Source organism: Hippocampus comes, unplaced genomic scaffold (assembly GCF_001891065.2).
Source record: "Hippocampus comes isolate QL1 unplaced genomic scaffold, H_comes_QL1_v1.1 scaffold76, whole genome shotgun sequence".
Taxonomy (NCBI): domain Eukaryota; kingdom Metazoa; phylum Chordata; class Actinopteri; order Syngnathiformes; family Syngnathidae; genus Hippocampus; species Hippocampus comes.
In genome coordinates, this window is record NW_017805277.1 from 2,121,313 (window position 1) to 2,142,058 (window position 20,746).

A 20,746-nucleotide genomic window follows, 5' to 3' on the forward strand; every position below is an offset into this window, starting at 1 on the left:
TCATTGTATTCTGTTTTTATTTACGTTTTATACAACAGTCCAATGTCATTGGAATTGAGGTTTGTATAAAATATTTTCAGCCACTATTGGGACCATAAGGAGAGCCTTGAAATCATGACACTGATTAGAGGAAAAATACTCCTGAAATACTCTATAAATTATTTATTCTTACAGCATACAATATGCATTTATGTACGTTATTTACTTTACTATATATATATATATATACATCAACAGGAACAAAATACTACAGAAAACCATTTCACAGTCTAGTGAAATCTAAGTTTATGTGCAAACATGTTTTTAGGTTGACATCAACATTGACATAAACTAAGCTGACCAAACCATCATTCGCTTATGACACTAAATAACATTATGGGTGCTTTCAGTGCAAAATGTTTAGTACGCAAGAGAATTTTCAACACAATTCAATACCTTAAAAGTTCTTGATACCAAACTTTACAGCAGGTGGGAAATATCACTGGAGTTGTGATCTGTCCGCGTACCATCAGGAACTATATTGCCGTTTGAGCGATTTGACGAATCACTCGACAAAAGAGGAGTATCCAGTGTTGGCGATCTTGGTGAAATATCTGGGGAGATAACCACCACATAACGACCATCGTCACTGTCATCTTCCATGCTCCCGTGAACGTCTGCAGTAACTGTTGCGCTTTCTGCTCCCTGGTGGCTGCAGGAAGGTGAAGAGCTGAGCACAGGATCTTCTGCGGCCTCTCCATCAAGGCTCTCATCCTGGAAGCTGGTGTTGATGTAGATGATATCCTCTTTACTGAAAGACTCTGGAAACCTTTCTGTGATTTTTTCCAGCATTTTTCGCAGTTTGGAAAAAAGGGGTCGGTCCAGAGGATCGGCCCTCCAACAGCTGTACATGATCTCATACCTAGTCAAAATGAAGGATAACTTTTAGGAAAAAACAACAAGAATACAACTAATTTCAAGTTAAAATTTGTGAACCGAGCAGAAAACACTCACAGGTCATCCAAACAGTCTGTTGGCTGCTTGAGCCTGTGTCCTTCAAGGAGGTAGTCATAAATCTCATGGTTCTGTATGCCCGGATATGGTGTCATCCCTCGTGTAGCGATCTCCCACATGGTTACACCGAATGCCCACTGCAGGATGAAATGGAAGGTACAAATTTTGATTTTATTTTATCTGTGAACGGTATCAATGGAAAGTACATGTAGAGATTGCCAAAACTATTGAGAGACAAGGCCATCACAGCTTCAGGAAAAGGAAGAAAATATGGAATTGCTCCACATTTTGCGGCTCAATTTGTGTCCATTTTAGCGGACAGACTTGATTCCAAATCACCCCAAAGGTTTTCAATGGCGGTGAGGTCTAGTTCTTCAACATCAAATTTATGCAAGCATGCCTTTATGCCTTTGTACACTTGGGCACAGGCATGCTGAAACAGAAACGGGGCTTCCAAAAAGCATTCCCACAAAGTTTCAACTGTAGAACTGTCTAAAATGAAGAAATAAGATTCAGTGTTTAAAAATGATCGATACTTCTAAAGGTGGGTGCAGCATTTTTGACAGGACGAAAAAGAGAGTACCGGTAAGCATGTTATGTAATCTCAAACACCTGAGGAAAAAAAAAAAAAACGAAAGACATTTTTGAAATCTGCATAAAAAAAAATATATAAAAAATTTGGGGACACCAAGCCACTTCTAATTAAATTTGCTGTTGACCAGTATAATTTGAACAAATTCAATTCAGAAATGTGTACTAAGCTTCACATGAATCATTTGCAAGAAGTAGCTCTCAGTTACAAAAATGATGCTTATCCCTGCTCTAAAGTCTCTGACAGTGGATATGTAGAGCATATTAACTGGGGTGCTTACCACATCACTTTTGACAGTAAATACTCTGTCTGCCAGACTTTCAACTGCGATCCATTTGACAGGCATTTTGGCGATTCTGCCCTGCCGGTAATAATCTCCACTGTAGATCTTCTTGGATAAGCCGAAGTCGGCTACACATACCGTCATGTCATCTCGCAGCCTGAGGGAGAAAACCCCGCCAACAAAAGAACAACATCTACAATGATAAGTAAATATTACACGCATAACAAGTACCACAGGCACACCAATAACTCACATGCAGTTGCGAGCGGCCAGGTCGCGATGCAGAAAGTTCCGACCGCTGAGATACTCCATACCAGAGGCAATGTCGACCATGAACTTCAGAAGTGTCTGTGTTGGTAAGAACTGAGGCATAACACGCAAGATGGCAAATTTAACGTGGTAAGAAGTACTCATATTATCCACGATTCGATTGTTAGTCAGATTCCTTACTACTGGATTCTCTCCCAGCCGTGAGCGCAGCAGGAAGGTGTGTAGATCTCCATATTTCATAAAGGGCAGGATGACCATTGGCTTGGGGAAGTGTCCGGCACTCATTTCCAGGCACACACCTAATAGAGGGTGGTCATTTCACACAAAAGGACACAATATTAATCAAAAACGTTTTGTTTTGTTTTTTTATAAACACAACACACAAAAGATGCAACGTGTATTTCCTAACCCAGCAGCCTGATGACATTAGGATGGTGGAAATCTTTCATGCAGGCTGCCTCATTCAGGAACTCCTCTATTTCTCTCTGGGAAAAGCTATCCACTGTTTCAAAAACAAATTATTATTAAATTACTACTACATTTAAATCAGTACAAAATTGCTGTTTAAAAAAAACAAATAAAGACTTGCATTTCATTGTCTTCACAGCAACTTTTTCCGATGTCCCATCTGGTTGTCTTAAATGACCTTCCATCACTGAGCCAAATTCACCTGACAGGAGAAAAAAAATACTTTTAAATTCACAATATGAAAATTATTTTTTTTCTGTGGTTGTTTTTCTCCCATTCACCTTCTCCAAGAATCTTTCCTACTGATAGCAAGTTCCTCATGACCATCACATCCTGCAATTTGGCATGGAGTTCATTGCTGACACCCAGGTTTACAACTGCAGACAAAGTTGTAATGTTTAGATGGATCATTTTAGATCTCCAAAAAAACTTCAATGCAAATCAAGATACAAATTTACCCATTAATTTAAATACAAAGTGGTTCATTTATGTATTTCATAAGAACATCGCAGTCTACACAGATTTTTTTCTTTCTTAAGAAAATATATTTGTAAACATACGTGTTACTCCAACCGCAGCTCGATTGTAGGATCTCTGAGGCTTGTAGTGGACAATTGGCTGTTGCTTTTGTCCACTTCCCAACAACCGCCTGCAGGGGGAGACGGTGAAAAAGAAAAGATAATGAGAAAGAAATCATTGGGCACACTGAGGTCATTATGCTGTTGTAGCTCTGTGAACACAGGGTGAGATTCACAATAGACAGTCAAAGCATGGACTCTCTGAGATGTTTCTGCGAGTCAGCTGCTGTTTTCCTGAATATGTGTGTGGTGACAAAATCCTATCTGCATCCTGAGAGGCAAGACTGAGTCACGGACTTTACCGTACGCCGACTTGTCGTTAACTTTTGCAAACCAGCAGCTGCACAGATACATTGAGTTCAGGTGCAAAGGGTTGTGATTAAGAGGAAGGGAAGACACGTTATGATCAGGACGTGTCATGTTTTTTGAAGTCTCCGTAAGCTCATAATTGTAAAAAGATGAGTCAGCTCGCATCATGAACTATGGAACAGCATTACTTTACAAGACAGGAAGGAAAAGCAAAACCATTTCAAAGATAGGATCATCAACTTTCGAAAGAGTTTCATGATTGGATCGAATTTGAGTCTTCAGCATACCCAAGCCAAGAGTCAGATGTCCTGTTGTGTACACAGATAGCCACCCAGAGGACAAGCATCAAAAGACAGATTCCACACACCACACCCAGAACAACACTGACAGCATCTGGAATCTTGGTGTCGGGGCTTGAGGACGGTGATGGACCGGATTCTAAAAACAGAGAAATAATTAAAAATAAATAAATAAAAAAAAGGAAGTGTTAAAAGCAGTGCATGAACAAACAGAATTCATTCAATTCCGAACCTCCTATTTGTTCAAATTTAGAATAAGATTTTCAAAAGAAATAATGGCATTTCAATTCATCAGTTTCGTGGTCAAACTCTCATCATCATAAAACCTTTCATTACCTTCACAGACAACAAGTACCATTTCAACCTTCTTAACGGTCATACAAGTGTACAAAACAACCTACCGGTAAATAGAAAATATTCACCCTTTGATGACACGTGACCGACACAGATGACTTCTAACATGATATATTTTTTTGTAAACATTAATTAACTAGACTAGGGCCCGACCATTAAATCAGCTGGCCATTGATACAATATCTGCTGATATTAGGCCTACGCATAAAAATAAGAATATATCAGTCGGAGTTTTGCCGATAAAACCTTACTTCCTCATGAAACAGTAAACCCTGTTCAGCATGTATGGGCAGGAAGTGAAGGACATGCATGGCTGAAAACGTTATTCTGTGTCCATTACATCCTTCTCCATCCTCTCACACGTACAAAGTGAAATTACTACTTGCACCTCGGACGTGAGTATCACTTCACTTAAACACTGTATGGCTGACTTTGCTGTGTTTATTCTATTCCAAACAGAGACGTGTATAACTCAGAGCATGATGATGGCAGGTTTACCTCTGAAGATTTTTTTTTTTTTTTTTTAGAGCAATTATTCCTAACAACAATGCCTATATGCCGTGTGAGATCTTCATTTGTGCCACGGAATGTTATGTAATTTCACTAAACTTGTCTGAAAAAGATATATTTACCACAAATAATGTATCTTTGTTTACCTAGCAATGCTAGTGATGTATGGTGACATACAGACAGAAAAATGAAATGCTCTTCTGCGAGATGGCAAAAGGTACAGCAGCATGTCAGCTTTGTGTTGCTATTTTTTTCCAAACAAATTTCAACTTGTTTATTGCATTTTAAGACTCTACTGTCGTTTTCCCCCTTTTCAATTATGTACTAAACAAGGTTGGGGCAGTTCATAGAGTAAGAGGAAATAAATCACGAGAGTAGCTTACTGTCTTCTGGCACAAACAGCCAGACTCGTGGGCTGACCATCCCGCTTCCAGCACGTGTGCATGCAGCCACCTCCACACTGTACGTGATGTTGAAATCGTGCACCGCTACATAGGCCGTGTTGGTGTAGCTGTGGATCTGAACAACATAATGACATAAATAATAGTGCCACAATCAAATTACAATTTGCATTGCAGTTATCTTTTAGATGTTAATCATTACATGTGAAGAGATAAGAAAAATAAGGTCACAGGTTTAATAGTTCAAGAAAGCAATTCATGAATATCCAAGTAAAACATCAGCATGCCCAGGAACATTTCGTGAGGCATCGCAAAGGCAACTTAAAACACAACATTGCTTTTGTTGCAGTCCCTTTTGCTTACTATCGAATGATCTTTCACAAAAACTGCAACAGAACACCTTTGAGGAAGAGCCACATTTACAGGAATAAACCTCCACCCCAAATTTCACCCACAAGAACTTTGGCCCTGGCTGGCCATAATAATGCCCTGAAAAAAAGGAAACTTTTAGACCTATTGCAATGGGAGTGACCATGTGACAGACAGCGTCTTGTATTTCGTAACAGTCTATTGTAGCATATGCGGTTCCTCTGTGCTCCCAATATGCTGACTCTCCGTCAGACCAAGCAGAACCCATGATTCACACGCTTTGTCATGTCTGTGGCACAAAGCTGAGCATGTACTTACGACACTATAATCAAGTGTGGCTTAAATTTATACGCGTGCACTTCCAGTCGCTGCGGATATCGGAAAGCTTTTGTATAAGTATGCACAGTTGTGACGTCCGCAACAATAGAGATTTAAGCCTACTATACACATCCTGTTGTATTCAGATTCCAGTGACTTTGACGTGACTCACAGCCACATGCCAAATGAAGAAAAACATTGACAAATTTTCTTTCACACCGGCTTCCTTAACTTCCACACAGACAGGAAGACCAGGAAATATACCATTGTCTATGAAAGCACTACTGCAGTACTACAGCAGATAAACCCGTAGTTGGGGGGGCGGGGGGAATCACTGTTAACAGGTAATAACGGGCTTTATGCCATTGCTTGCATTCTTTCTTTTCTATCCTCCTTCACTTGTTGACAGATAAATTAGCTGACCTCTGGCTCGGACACATTGTCTTCATATTAGTCATTCTTTGTCATTTTGTTAGTAAGAAAAACTTTTATCGATATGTAAGGCGTGGATATTTTGTGGAAATAATGTGGCCGCATTTCAGTTGAGGACACACCCATAACCTGTTGTTTTGACACATGTCACTTCCATATATGATCACATACAAGTTGTGTAGGGTTCAAGTATTCGGAGTGGGTATCTAACTGTCCTTGTTCAATCATGAGGAAAGTTAATGGTCAATTAATCAATTCACGGTTAGTTATTTATATATGAAAATATGACTTTAATAGGATGCGAAATACTCTGAATGTTTTGAATTCCTCTGTCAGTGCAAGTAGGCATGTGCTGGACAGAATAATCCTGCCCAGTGTAATTGACAAAGCAAAGGTTTGTGTGGATGTGCTGTACCTCAACTTCCTATAGCTAATGTTTTTTTAAAACTAAAAATAAAAACAGAATAAATTGCTCACCTTGTTAACCTGCGTCCCATGGCGGACAATTATGTCATAGCCTTGCAGTATACCGTTTATTTTATCATCCGGCGGAGGCTTCCACCGGATCACCAGCCATGTTTCATTCAGCTGCACGGTGACGTTTCGAGGATACACTGATGGCACTGGGAATATTGGATAACAGATGGATTCTCGTATTACAGTAACATGGCAGCATAATAACTTATATAGGGTAAAAGACAATTATACAAGGAATGTCCCATTAAAATTTTGATAACAGCTTGGTATGTTGTCTTTTCCTGGTTAAATATCCCCCACAGTGGCCCTTGAAGGGAAACTCCACCCTGTAGAACACTTTCAGTGAGACCGCTCCTATTTCCGAAATGTCTCTTTAGGAAAACTGGAGGAACTTGTCAGAGGGAAACCAGCTAAGACAGTATCCACATGCTCCTTCTGCAGGGTATTTAAAACTGATGTAATTCAATGTATTTCAGGGGTAAGAAGAATAGCATTAATCCTCTTTTTTTTTTTTTTTTTGCTGATGACGCTATTGCAACATAGTCGTTTGAAGTAAATTGAGAGTCTTAGGATGAATAGTGCCTTGAAGGGATTTTTGTTGTGGATCAAAGCAATAAAAATTACATTGTCAACTATTGTACCCTAATTATATTAATGGCAGGTTCCTTAAAGAAATGGCTGAGGACACAGATGACATTCACCCTTAACTGGAATTATATTTGCATGTAAATAGAGGGATGGGTCCTGCGGTAGTCACACACCTCCCTCTGTTGTGTTGCTCTGGATCCAAGAGGAGACTGGAGAAGTCCCCACCTCATTGCTGCAGGAAACACTCATGTTGTAAGACGTCATGGCTTGCAGCCCAGGGACTTCACATTGGAATGGCGGCACCGTGACGTTGATGAACCTGGTTATCGTCACCTCCCCTATCCTGCGACTCACCTTTTTCAACTTGGACAGCGCAGAGAACACGCAATGATCTACCTGAGGGGCATTAACACTTCAACGAGCAGATGTGACACTCACCCTGATGTGGCACTTGGTCAATGGAGAGAAGCCATCATGTCCGGGCACCCAACTTAACATCAATTTATTGGACTCCCTTGCAATCACACTCAAATTAGACACAGTCCTGGGAAGCACTACAAAACATAATTAAAAACGATTTTTAACATTGGCCAACACACAATATAGCTCAAGGAAATTATCATTTAAGCAGAAACTACAGGTGTGTTTTAACATGGAAAAATGAAAAATGAGACCGTACAATGATTGCACACGACATTACACATAACTTCATATTTATCCTCTGAAGCGCTGAGAGTAACATGCTATAAAAGTAACAATTACCGTATAACATACCATATGTACCGTATACTGTATTGCTTTTTGCTTTAAAGCACAAATTTAATTACATTGTGTGGATTTCAATAATATATTACCTGTTAAAACGTTAGTAACAGAAATTCAACACATTTTTCTACAACAGGGCAACGTGCACGTGTTAAAGGACAAGACGAAAAAAAACTTTTGAGTCTTCCAAAAAGAATTCCGGAAATCATTGGTTGAACTTGCAGGAGGCTATAATTATGTATAATATATAGCCGACAGCACAGAAGCGCCACTGAAACGACTGACTCCCATGTGGATATCATGCACGTGAGAAGAGGAGGCGGCATGCATATCAGCAATGTGATTGGACAGTTAAGTAAGCGCTATGATGCTTGCGAGTACAATATTTTGGCATGGAATAGCTCCCACGAGTTATTTGTTGTTAAAATGTTTGTCATCAGCATTCCTTGCATACCTTTAATGTTGATGTTTGCCTCCCTTGATGTACTGACCCCTTTCGAGTTATAAGCTTCACAGTTGAACTGAGTGTACTTGTCGACACCTGCAGGAGACGTATTAGAAAGGATGAGTTATAGTCAGTGTCAAGCTCAGCAAGCGACGATTATTTGGAGGAAACACTAGATGCCAAATACTGTAATGCTAATCTTGACTATAACTCTTCTGTCTGTTACACACGAAATACGGAACAGGTCATCCCTTCTGGCAAGTTAAGAATGTGATCAACCTATAAAATGACATGTTAGGAGTGACTTCTGATTCTTTATACTCAAAGGTAAAAAAAAAATCTGCCTATCATCCTGCCTTTCTCTCTTAAAAAGCCTCAAGCTTTGCTCTGTTCGAAAAGTAATAGGTCAATTGTCCCCTTTGTGCTCCATTTCAGAAGCCAAGATAACCACAACACGGCCAGAGAGAAAGCACTGGATGTTTTGTTTGTACTTTTAAGAGTGTCTTGACCTTCTCTGGAGCACGAGTGTAAACAGTGCCATACTTTTTACACAAACACTAACTGCTCCACATGTTTCTGCTTTTAACTTTAAATGACAGTGACTGTCAAAGTTTGATGTGCAATTCACTGAGGAGTTGCACAATTCAGTGAAACTTTTCAGAGAAAAGTGCAAATACCTTAGTAAATTTCTAGGCAAGTTGTAAAAGCGCCATGACTGCATGCCTCACTCTTATGATGTCCAGCAAACAGATGTCGGAAGTAAAGTGGAAAGTGAGCAGGTTTGACTCAAGTCACAAATGGAAGAAGTCATTCTTGTTAAATGTGGGAAAACAAAAAAGGGAAACATCAATCATGACTGGTTTTCAGGGAAGAGCGTCTGACACCAATATCTGTGCTTTAAATAATACTTAATTTACCCAAAATAAAGCTTCTTACACAATATTTGTGACATGAAAATAGTTGTTTAAAGTTTCAGACTGAATAAATGACATGTATATTATGCTCCAGCATTAGTTTCATGAACTGATGCTCCACTCCAACAGGAAACAAGTTGTTATTCTTGAATTGCCTTATTTGGTTTTATGTGTGTCAAAAAGTCCTCAAAAATATATACATTGTACTAAAAGTTCATGAAGATCATGCATTCGTATTCTGCTTTTATGGTACCGGTAAATTAACCAAATAAGACACGTAACGTTGATGACTGAGATGGAACCAACCAGTTCATAGGAGCAAGTGGCTGGGAGTACAGTAGAAGGAAGTCTAGCAACCTATAATTTTGAGGGTTTTGTAAAATTGCCTGAAACATTATGTTTCCATTTATAGAGACTAGCTGCTGCTGTGTACCATCACATTTCAGTGAACCCAATTGGACCGTGCTTCATGCAAAGTAAACAACAGAATCATTTTACAATACATTGTTGCCATGACTCAGACACTCGTATTGATTACCGGTAATATTGTAAAGTTGGACATGAATTTTAAGCCATTTAGTAAGAGAAAATACAGAGGTTTCTGTTTAATATGTCGCTAGAGATCACTATCATTCACTATAGCTCAGTTCAGTGAGAAAGGAAGGATTGACAGAGCGTCCGTTTTGCCTCTCTCCCACGGCATCTGGGGTGGCGAACTGGGACGGAAGTGCTTTTAAAAGGACGAGGACGGACAGGGACGGAGGACGATTATATTATTATATGAATAAGGCTGGAGGGACGATGACGGAAGGGTACCCAGGTCGTGGACGGAGGACAGAATGGCAAAATAGGGTGAAGTGCCCATCTCTGTTTAAAACTGCCAATATTTGGGTTTTAAAAGGGTTATTGACTGCATGTCAGTGTAGTCACTCACAGCAGTAGAACTCTAATGTGTTCTGATGGCGTGCTCCTCATGAATGAATATAACCACTCTTAACAATGGCCTCAATGACACCAGCCTTGGTGGTGCAAATCTCTTTGTATCAGCACAGAAGAGATGCTTAGGCAGCGGAGATGAAGCAGAATCGAAACCACTAAGAACCCAATGTCGCATGTGTACGCACAAGGCAAGCTGCAATATGTCATCACTTCTTATCAAGGGCAGGGTGGTTTTCTATCTATCTATCTATTTGTTTTATTATTTTTATAATTTTGCGACCATGAATGTTTGGATATATTGAAAGATGTGTGAGGTGAAGCTGTGACTTGTATTGGTCCTTCCTATTTTTTCACTAATATTTTTGTTTCAATATCGCAATGATTCACGTGTGTTCACACTTTTCTGGTCATTTAGAAAGTGAAATGTTCATTGGTTAAAAAAAGCTTCACGGCTTCCCAAAAACACTTGAATTCATGTCCTATGAGATATATACAGTAGCTTTAAATTCCAAAATAGGTCAACCAGCATCCCAAAACAAATTGTGGTGTGTTCTTTAAGGTAGATCAATGACACTCGATGTGTACTCGTGCAGACAGACGTTTTAAGAGTATGAAATAGGAGCACTTGTTGCATAAGACAAGTGCAATGTGCGCAGTGAAAGTATTGAGCTCTAGTCTGGTGGACTGCAGCCCCTCCCTGCTTGGGCAGTGGGCTGTCCTGTGAATGAGGTCTTTGTCTCCAGAGCCAACCCCTGAATAGAATGCCTGTATCACCCCCACTCCAGCCCCTTCCTGCCCCGGCCCTCGCACACACTGGACCAAAGCACAGCTCTGAACCTTTAACCCACTCCGCAACTGGCTGTGTTACCCCACAGTAGGAGCCTTTAGCCTGAGGGACATACTGAGTCAAGCACTTATCCTTCTCATAACAAATGCTTTTCAGGAAAAGAGGCACCACATCATACAACATATTAAATTAGAGAGAGTAGATACTGTAGATAGATATTACAAAGTCAAATTCTATTTTCACATTTATATTCTCAAATAGCTACTGTTTTAACTCAAGATATTAAAATCCAGTTGGGATATATCATGTCAGCATGTTGACTTCCAAATTTTTAAGGGGCTTTTAGTTTTTCATTTTCTCAAGCCAAGGATCCTCCAAAAATAATGAAGGAAATTAGGGCCAAAATTAATCTAATATCTAATATGTTGAGGTTAAAAAATAATTTACCTCGCACAAATTGCTGCTGTTAAACATTCTTTGACACGAACGATAACCTCAATGACATCCAGCGTGGTTTCTTTGCATAAGCACAAGGACATGCTGAGGTAGCGAAGATGAAGCAGAAGAGAAACCAGAGCACCAACCAACCAATTCAACCTGAGAACACACCAGCTCACGTTGTCTCGATTATAATGAGTGCATTTCTGCTGATGATGACTCTATTTATTGGTTTGATAAGAATACTGTTCGAGTTTCTGTTGCACTGGTCCAAGATTCGTGCAGTTGTGCGCGTTCAAAAGGCAGACAACCTCTTTGGATTGTTTATTTTACTGTTAAAACTCACAAAACATATCTCAAGCTAGATTGTCTGAGTCTCAAGGACACGGCAACACAAACTTGAGCTAAGAGACACACAACCAATTACATGATTGTATAAGACTCTCGTCTAAAAGATGCATTCTTAAAAAAAAAAAAAAATCAATGTTTTTAAGTTTTGTCTACAAAACAAAGGACTAACACCTAGAGAAACAAATTATTTACTAACACTCGTGCAGAAATAATGATAACAAGAATAACTGATTTTGATGTTTAAAAAAAAATACTCTTTGCTTTGCATTGTATTGATGTTTTGCAACCATAATCTCTCAATGTTAAACAAATGTGTAAAAAAAATAAAATAAAAAAATTCTTACTTTCCACATTGTAAGTGCTGGGCGATCTATGGTAGTCACCAACAGGTACGCCATCACGCAGCCAGCGAATCTTGATGGGGTCTGGAGGTCCGACCGCCTTACATGACAGATTAAAAGGAGTGTCCTTTGTTATGTTTCTGTCCTCAGGTTGCTGGATAAAGGTTGGAAGGCCTACAAAGAAAATTCACGAGCATGATGACTGCGGAGCACTAAAACAAGACTCCAATGCCACTTTTGATTTACCTTCAACCCTGATGGTGATAGGGTGAGACTCCACCATCATGTTGCCGATGCTGAGCCTACAGCGGTACTCACCAGCATCTGCCCTCTGCACCTGGGTAATGCTGTGACACATTTTAAGATGTCACCCTGGAAACTCAAACAGTTCAATTCAACCCTAAAAATTGAAGTAAAATGCAGTCTAAAGCTATATAAACATCCAGAAAGAAATGTGGGTCCCAAACAAGTTCTTCTCTCACTCCCTCACCTCCTACTGTGGATTTTTCCAAGAGCTTTTCCCTTGCATGTGTACAGTATACCCTTTTACTTTGTACAAAAGTATCAGTACGATAAGTCAAACAGGAAAAAAAAACAATGACAACAATAGAACACTTCCAACTGAAGTCAAGTCAGGTTTCTTTTTCAAAAACACATCAAAAGCTGTTCTGAACAAACAGTGATTATACTTTCATTGTAATTTCAAAGAAAGTTACTTTTCTAACATCACTTTATACTTTCACTACAATTGACTAAACAAAAACTTACATATCATTTTAAGGTAAAACGTTTATTTGTTTTTTTTAATTATTTTCCAAAATATACAAAACAAACTGAAGGTCAAGCTTTTTTGTTGTTGTTATTGTTGTTTGTTTTTAGTTCTGGGTGTCAGTTGCAGATCGATAATAAATGCACCTCATAACAACCAAATATGCCCAAAATAGGCTTTGTGTACAACAATTTCAGAGTAGTCAGATAGAATGTCACTCTGGAATACAATGACATAACTCCTCAATCATCTTCGCTGTTCTGTTCATGATCTAATGTTTGAACATGCAGGAAAAAAAAATCGAATATTTCGGAACAGAGATGTTTGAAAAATGAATATATTTCCCAACACAAAATAACTGGCTTTTTTTGGCTTTTCATGAAAGAGAGTGCACCATGAAAGCGGAAGAACGTCAAAAATAACTCCGGGGCACATACCTGACAGTGGAAAGGAGCGTTGTTGCCGTGTCTGTGATGGTCTGCAGTTCATTGATTAGTACCTGCATATTAGTAGCCAGGTCCTGGCCATTCTTCATCCACAAAATGGTGGGTTCCAGCTGGGTATCAGGAATATCAATGGAGCAGCTGAACTTTGCCTCATGTCCTTCCGACAACTGGATAGAGTCCGTGGTGGTCTTAAAATGGAGCCGTCTTAGCTCATCCGGGCTGAGGTACATCTTTGAAACATGGACCGGCACAACCAGAGGCTCAGAATTCCTGACAGGCCGCTGGAGATGCTTGATGGATTCTTGGGCTGTTTACACAGTCACATTATCATGTTAGGTTTTATCAAACCCATGTTTTGTAAGGGAAAAAAAACGAATTACATACCGTGTGTGTGTGTGTGTGTGTGTGTGTGTATATATATATATATATACATATATATACAGATTATACATGATTGTGCTATTGTGACGTGTTTTAGGGTCACTTATAACTCATTACTTTATATAACACAATCTTGCTTTTTTTAAGGCCAGGTTGTGAAAAAAAAACCCAATAAAAAAAGCAAATATTTACATATCGCAAGGCTGTTGATATAAACTGTTTATTTGGTTCAAACATTGTAAAGTCAGAGATACCCTTCAAACAGAGTCCAAGATCCAACACAACAGTTTAAAAACGTGCACAAGACTTATTTTCCTTAGTGTACCTCACCAATAACTCAATGGATCATTATGCTACGTAAGAAGAAGAAAATAAAATGTAAACAAAAAATGAGGATAATGTTCTAATATAGTTTATGACCCAAAAAACCCGAAATCTTACAGTGAGGGTTGGCAATCACTGTAATACGGATCTGCACCATGTTTACGTTCATCCTGACGAATCAGCCAAAGTGTAAACAAAATGTTCGATTATGTTTCGCAAAGAAACAATTGAGAGTTGATTACATCAGTGAGATGAAGACGCGCAGATTAACCCATGAAAGGAAAAGGTTTGGCTCTTGAGTTCTTCAAGTACTACATAGGTTGGCACTTGGAAAGGCATTTAAATTTGTTACAGCTGCAGTTACGTACAATTTCATTCTTGGATCGAGTAAAACCTGCTTGTGTAGAGGCGTGAAATAAATCAAATTAAAAGTAAATAAACACATTACCGCGGCTGGAATTCCAACCAGTCAGTGCCATGGTTGCGGTGTAGAGTATAAATCCAAACCAGCCATTTGAAGTCAGCTTGTTTGCCATTTTCCTTCTGTACGTCTATGTCCAAGCAGTCGGAAAACTACCCACTTAATAATTATGCCAGCGTAGACTCGACTGCACAACTGACCCACATCACACCAGCAGAGCTTTGACGCAGCTTGGAGATTTGTTGATACCAAATCACGTTGGCCTCTGCGGAGAAAAAGTTTACATTTGCAAACGTCACAGGCGGGATACTATGGAGGCGGGGCGATTATGAGGAAGAATCTAAATAATGAAGAAAAACAGCTAAACTATAGGTACCTTAAACACATGTAAGCTCACTGCCATTTAAAGTTAAAATATGCGTATTAAAAAAAAAAAAAAGGAAAAATTATGTTTTTTTTCTTCCTTTTTGGTCTTTTTAAGATATGTTTAGGCTTGCATGCCACTCTAAACCTCTATAACCCTGAAATTAATAATTAAGTTTGTATTTTTAAAAATTAATCTTTTTTTCCTTTAAAAAAATGATAAATTTAAATATTAACACATTTGAGAGGAAAACATAAGGTATTTATGTGCAACTCCGTCACCGTGTGGTCAAAGTTGGATACTGCATTATGAACTCTAAATTTAATTTTAAGAAAAACAGTGCAGGACTAACTCTCGTGATATATAAATATACTGTATACTGTATACATACAGACTTCCTCAGATAATTTGAAGTTGTCCAAACTAGAGGGAGAAAAGTATGCCCGGACATTCACATTTCCACGACCATGCTCTCAGGTTTTAATTGTGACCATTTAATTTTATTTCCTTCTCGTGACCAGCCTATAAATGCTCCAGGTACACTTTCATCTGATTGTAGACGGATGCAAATTTGTCCCAGGTGCAAAAAAAGATCCCTTTCACTCGCAATGCGATCTGTGGTTCAGCCTTAACCTAATTCATTATTTCTCTTGTGCTTCTGTGGAATAGTCTTAATGTGGCATCCATTTCTGGACAAAGTTGTTGTTTGTTGTATGTATGTGTATACTCAAGGGTTGTCATAATAAATATTTCTAGTTCTGGGAAAAGCTGGGTACCCGGTGGGCCAGTGGTTTGCGCGTCAAACTCACAGTGCAGAGGTCATGGGTTCAATCCCGGCTCCAGCCGGCCCTGTGTGGAGTTTGCATGTTCTCCCCAGGCATGCGTGGGTTTTCTCTGGGTACTCCGGTTTCCTCCCCCATTCTAAAAACACGCATGGCAGGCTGACTGAACACTCTAAATTGCCCCTAGGTGTGAGTGTGAGCATGGATGGTTGTTCGTCTGTGTGTGGCCTGCGATTGGCTGGCAACCGGTTCAGGGTGTCCCCCCGCCTACTGCTCGATAGGGATAGGCACCAGCACCCCCCGCGATCTTGTAGGATAAAGTGGTTCAGAAAGTGGATGGTGATTAAAACTGCGATTGGTTTAAAAATAATACTTTAAATGGGGATGCAGTTATGCCTCCGTGCATGAGTCGGGCTTTGTCAGAAATGTAATTTTGCAAAATGTTTGTAATTGTGCATTCAGTCTGCAATAGCAATAAAGCGTCTAATTTACATTCGAATTAGGGAGAAAAAAAATCAAGACAATCAAGGGAGAATAGTCGTGAGTCATAAACGCGTGTTTTAAATTGTGCTACCGCCTTTGTACACTAGAGAGCGACAATACTGTATATGGGACAACAAATATACAGTCGTTATGTAGTTTCATGGAGCTTTAACTTCAGCATTTTATTTAACAGTATATATTAAAATGTGTTAGAAAACACAGACATATAATCAAGATTGGCACTGTCAATACAACACCACAAATTCAATATTACAGTTTCAAAAAAATTCGTGCAGACGTTTAACAGGAAGTGGAAGAGTGGCTAAGAGGAAGTTAACTCTCTGGTTGACCAAACTGATCAGGAATCAGTTATATCACCATGATTACACTCACGAATAACGTAACTTCTGTATTGCTTTGACCTCAAGTCAGTAGGTAAGAATTTGGTGATTCGGGGAAGCCAGGAAGTTCCTAGTTTTCGAACATTTGATAATATTCTCCAAATGAACAGAAGTAATTCTACAAATTGGGCTTTTAATTAATTTGTCATCGTTCTGAGACCATGGACAAGCTTCGTCGTGTGCTAAACGGCCGAGAGGAGAACGAAGAGCTCGGTCTCACGGCTCAGGTAAATGTATAATGGCAGTAAACGTCAGCCTACGATGCTAATGCTAACAGTTTCAAATGTCATAACAAGCTTTGCCTTTACTGTACTCAATACCGTAGTGGTCTGATCATCATTATATTCCTTATGGTCTAAAAGGTTGTCATAATGTCAACTGTTGCTTGTCGAAGCTGTGACAGCTAATGTTTGGCATGAGTTCAGTCAATCAATGGCGTCCTTTAATTTATGTTATACTTTTCTATACTCTTTGACGCTGTTAATATGTTGCTGTTATACTCTTTGTTCCTGGATGCTTATTACATGCTATTCAAAGGAGGATAAATTAAGGTAAGATTCTGACATTGCACTCTCGACACGATATTTATTTGTTGATGCTTGTTGTAAAAAATAACTGGATTGGATTGCTGCGTCCCAATTCACATGTCGATGATGTTCAATTCGAAAGTGTTCGGCTATTACCTTGGAAAGCAATGGAGGCGAAACTCATTTTGACTAAGAAAGCACCCCCTGTCAACCAAGCAAGAAATTTTGAACTGTATCTCATCCTCGAGTACATCATGTGACTTACCCATTCTAAAATATCGAAATTACAATTTTCCTTAATTGTGTTATATCCCGTGACTTGAAGTCAGCTGGCATGGTGTCTTTTATGATATAGGCAAATTCAACATGGATAAAACATCATCAGGAAGTGTGCAGGCCTCAATGTGGATGACATGAGCTTTTCTTATGACTTCCTTCTATTGTTCTCACTAGGTCCTTGATGCTACCTCGCTCAGCTACAGCACCAGGGTGAAATGGTTCGTCATATGCTTCGCCTCAGGCATCTTGTGCTCAATACTCGTGAGTGTTGCCGCCTTGCTTTCAATTTTTCATTAGTTAGCTGGTGTATATTCATAAATACCCTGGAGATGCAGCGCCAAAGTAAATTAATGGTATCAAGAGAACAGTCTTTGTGTTTTTGTAGTTAATATGTCCTAGAATTTAGGGTCAAGACCCAAAATGGATTGTGGGTTTACCATTTATAGTGTTGTTGACTTTTCATTAAATGCTCAACAGCAATTTCTTATCAATTTATACAGATTTCTTGGCGAATAGCCCCTTAAAAAATAGCATTATCATTTCACTTGTATTTTGTTCTTTATCATTAGTTTATTACTACAGTTGATCAGTTAAGCGGCAAGATGTGATGGTTTCCTGAGCTGATTCCAGGCGGAAACAAATTTTTAACCGAGAAACCACAAGAAAAGTTTCGATGGTTAATATCACCATTGCTGATTTGAATAGTAAGTTGTCTTTGGGCTTCTCCCTAGAAACTGTGACTATCTTGTAAAAAATACAAAATTAAGCCCATAATTTGTTTGCATTTTATTCTTCTTTGTAAATTGCAATTGCTGTTGATGTCACTCTATTCACTTACAGTCGCTCTGCTCGACAATAATTTGGAAATGTGGCAATAATAAATGTTCTATTTGGGGAAGGCGTTGATTTAAGTTGACAGCCGATAACCAACTGGGACATGGCATCTACTCTTTCGAGTGCATTCCGCTATTTGAGGATATATGATCATATATAGTGTTCCCTCGCTATTTTGCGGTTTGGTTATAGCAGAAATGATTTGTTTCCATTTCAGGGCTCAGCTCTGCTGTTCCTCCCAAATGGAATCAAACTCTTTGCGGTTTTCTACACACTGGGTAATGTTGCAGCTCTTGCCAGGTGAGACTTAATCACAGAGACATATGGTGAGGGGTGCGAAGAAATATTGTCACTCCAGTGGCCATTGGTATCTGTACTTGGACTGTATAGTTTCCTGCCACCAACTTTGGAAAGCAGGGAATCAATAGTTGAATTTGTTTTCAGTTGTCCCTATTGAAGTGGTCATATTCCACTTGTCTACTAAGTGGTGGCATTTGAACATGTCATTCATAATACATGAATCTATTGCTAGAAGAGATGATGATATTCATTGTTAAAACAAGGCAATTCAGGTTCAAAACCTAGCATTTCACACCTTGGTATTGACAGCTTTTTACATTGTTTTCCGTGCCGTATGTCCATGGGGTTTACTGTATACTCAATTAGGAAAATAGGTCAGAGGTTACTAATCCCAAGCAAGACACGATCATAGAAAGGAATTTTAACATTCTTATTATTGTATGTCACTGTTGTGGGTCACCTTAAGGTGACCCATTTTGTCATGTAACTAATGAATTGAAGATTTAGTCATGATGGGGGACATCCCTCATGGGGGATGTTACAAAAAAATTATGGCTTCCATCGCTGTTGCGTATTGTGCATTGTCTCTTGTCCATCACAATATTACCAGATAATTTGTTCAGATTAGAGTTTTACCAACAGCGTGTACTGTACAGTGTTGGATTTCCCTGCGCTCAATACAGTATGATGTGTGTGTATTTCGGCTGCTGTATGATTATCGGCCTTTCGAGCGTCAAAACAGCTCCGACAGAGTCTCATCTAACAGACGTGACGCTCCACAGGCACCATCCTCCCACTCACAGCTCAGCTGAGCACAGAGCTATGCTTCGTCAGTGGGGGAATGTTCTGTCAGGTTACATTCACTGACGTCATCAAAGTATCAGGAAGCTTTGAATGTGTTCCCCTGGCACTGGGTTTTAAATGTGTTTTATAAGTTAGGTTGGCCAGTGGCCACATTCGTTTCTCTGTATGTATGCTGCTTTCTTGAATTGGAATGTATTATTTTTATTGTACTGGTTGAAAATCTTGAATGAAATTCACCATTAACATTTGTTTGATGTTTTAAGATGTTGTGTAAACAGCCTGCTTTGTCCTCAATAGCACCTGCTTCCTTATGGGACCACTAAAGCAGTTAAAGCGCATGTTTGAGCCAACACGACTTATCGCAACCATTGTTATGCTGGTAAGAACATTATTACTGGCACTTCTAGCTTAATGTTTTCATTAGGTCTTAATTCATCTAACTAGTGCTTGTCCACCCTTGGTAGGCATGCACACTTTAATAAACCCTGTTCAGACATTTTTAAGGGCAAGACCTCATTAAGTTAATGATAGTGAAAACATCTTTTTCATTTCCCTAACAGCTCTGCCTCGTCTTAACATTATGCGCAGTGTTTTGGGTAAGTTGACCGCAGGTAAAACTGTCTTGAATGTTTTTTATGGAGTCTTTACAATGCCTAAAAGGCACATTTATTTTTGTTACAGTGGCACAAAAAGGGACTGGCCATCATTTTTTGTATTCTCCAGTTTCTAGCAATGACGTGGTAAGTGTGAACAACCAGTATAAATGTGTAAATGTCAACAGGATAGTACTCTTCAATCGGGAAAACAAAATAACTAAAAAAAAAAAAACAACAAAACAAAACAAAAAAAAAAACAAAAGAAATAAAATCCTGCTGAAATTGTGCTTAGGCCTGCTAACTGCCGGTAGTCCAAAACTCTGGCGGGGTGGCGGGTAGCATATAATAAGATGATATGATAAATATGAGCAATATTAAAATGACCTACTCAGCTCTGGCAATACTGCCACTAACTACAGGATGCCCATAGTGAAGCTATGTGTTTGAGCTGTTTTTTAAGATGTTTGCTGATTCAATCTTACTGCTGATAGTTGCTTTACATTGATCTCTAGGGGATGCATCAATAATGCATCGTAAGGTGTCAGCGAGTTGTCAGTACAGTATAGTTAACAAGTCGCTCTATTGTTATTTTACCCACATATAGAGCAATCTTCAACGCTGCAGTGAATCAGATTCCTTTAGATGGAAGCGGGTAGGCTTAGTTTAAGTCTTGTCTGATTGTTTGCCAGGTAGGTCAGCATGGTTTTGGCCAGGTGGCGCCTGACTCAACGTGGACCTACTTTAGTCTCACTCAGACAGTATGTGGTCCTGGCAGGTGTTTATACACACAACAAAGTTTTTGCAAGACTCTACT

The 20,746-nt window shown here is 39.2% G+C and overlaps 3 protein-coding genes across 6 annotated transcripts in view; 2 read left to right on the forward strand and 1 right to left on the reverse strand.

Annotated features, from left to right (window-relative positions):
- mertka (c-mer proto-oncogene tyrosine kinase a) lies at positions 1 to 14,846 on the reverse strand. Of its 2 annotated transcripts, XM_019870348.1 has the most exons (19): positions 14,590 to 14,846; positions 13,428 to 13,743; positions 12,468 to 12,568; positions 12,225 to 12,395; positions 8,461 to 8,547; positions 7,680 to 7,795; positions 7,415 to 7,604; positions 6,654 to 6,799; positions 5,040 to 5,175; positions 3,781 to 3,931; positions 3,167 to 3,255; positions 2,888 to 2,983; positions 2,728 to 2,808; positions 2,548 to 2,640; positions 2,319 to 2,437; positions 2,122 to 2,231; positions 1,866 to 2,025; positions 994 to 1,130; positions 1 to 901 (listed from the first exon to the last, which is right to left on the reverse strand). In XM_019870348.1, exons 1-19 carry the CDS (start codon positions 14,675 to 14,677, stop codon positions 460 to 462), a joined length of 2,829 nt encoding a protein of 942 aa, XP_019725907.1. In that variant the 5' UTR covers positions 14,678 to 14,846; the 3' UTR covers positions 1 to 459. The 2 variants fall into 2 exon arrangements, with proteins under 2 accessions (XP_019725907.1, XP_019725908.1); XM_019870349.1 differs by lacking the exons at positions 13,428 to 13,743; positions 14,590 to 14,846 and adding an exon at positions 12,712 to 12,970.
- Positions 13,821 to 20,746, forward strand: part of prr18 (proline rich 18) — a 15,781-nt gene continuing 8,855 nt past the window's right edge. Inside the window, exon 1 of one of the 3 annotated variants that reach the window (XM_019870395.1) lies at positions 13,821 to 13,839. The gene's annotated coding sequence lies outside the window, so the exon portion shown is untranslated. Of the gene's footprint in view, positions 13,848 to 20,746 lie in introns of all 3 variants that reach the window. The other 2 variants (XM_019870396.1, XM_019870393.1) reach the window with 2 other exon arrangements.
- Positions 16,568 to 20,746, forward strand: part of sft2d1 (SFT2 domain containing 1) — a 10,560-nt gene continuing 6,381 nt past the window's right edge. The window contains exons 1-6 of the mRNA XM_019870397.1: positions 16,568 to 16,819; positions 17,573 to 17,659; positions 18,450 to 18,532; positions 19,634 to 19,715; positions 19,897 to 19,932; positions 20,018 to 20,076. Coding sequence (XP_019725956.1) covers positions 16,754 to 16,819; positions 17,573 to 17,659; positions 18,450 to 18,532; positions 19,634 to 19,715; positions 19,897 to 19,932; positions 20,018 to 20,076 — 413 coding nt within the window. The 5' untranslated portion in view covers positions 16,568 to 16,753. The remainder of the gene's footprint in view (positions 16,820 to 17,572; positions 17,660 to 18,449; positions 18,533 to 19,633; positions 19,716 to 19,896; positions 19,933 to 20,017; positions 20,077 to 20,746) is intronic.

Coding starts and splice junctions, on each gene's coding strand:
- mertka (XM_019870348.1), bottom strand. CDS start 14,677: ATGGCAAACAAGCTGACTTCAAATGGCTGGTTTGGATTTATACTCTAC. Junction 2,641..2,727: donor TGCTGTGAAGACAATGAAAT/GCAAGTCTTTAT, acceptor TTTTTGAAACAG/TGGATAGCTTTTCCCAGAGA. Junction 2,026..2,121: donor CTGGCCGCTCGCAACTGCAT/GTGAGTTATTGG, acceptor TTTCTCCCTCAG/GCTGCGAGATGACATGACGG.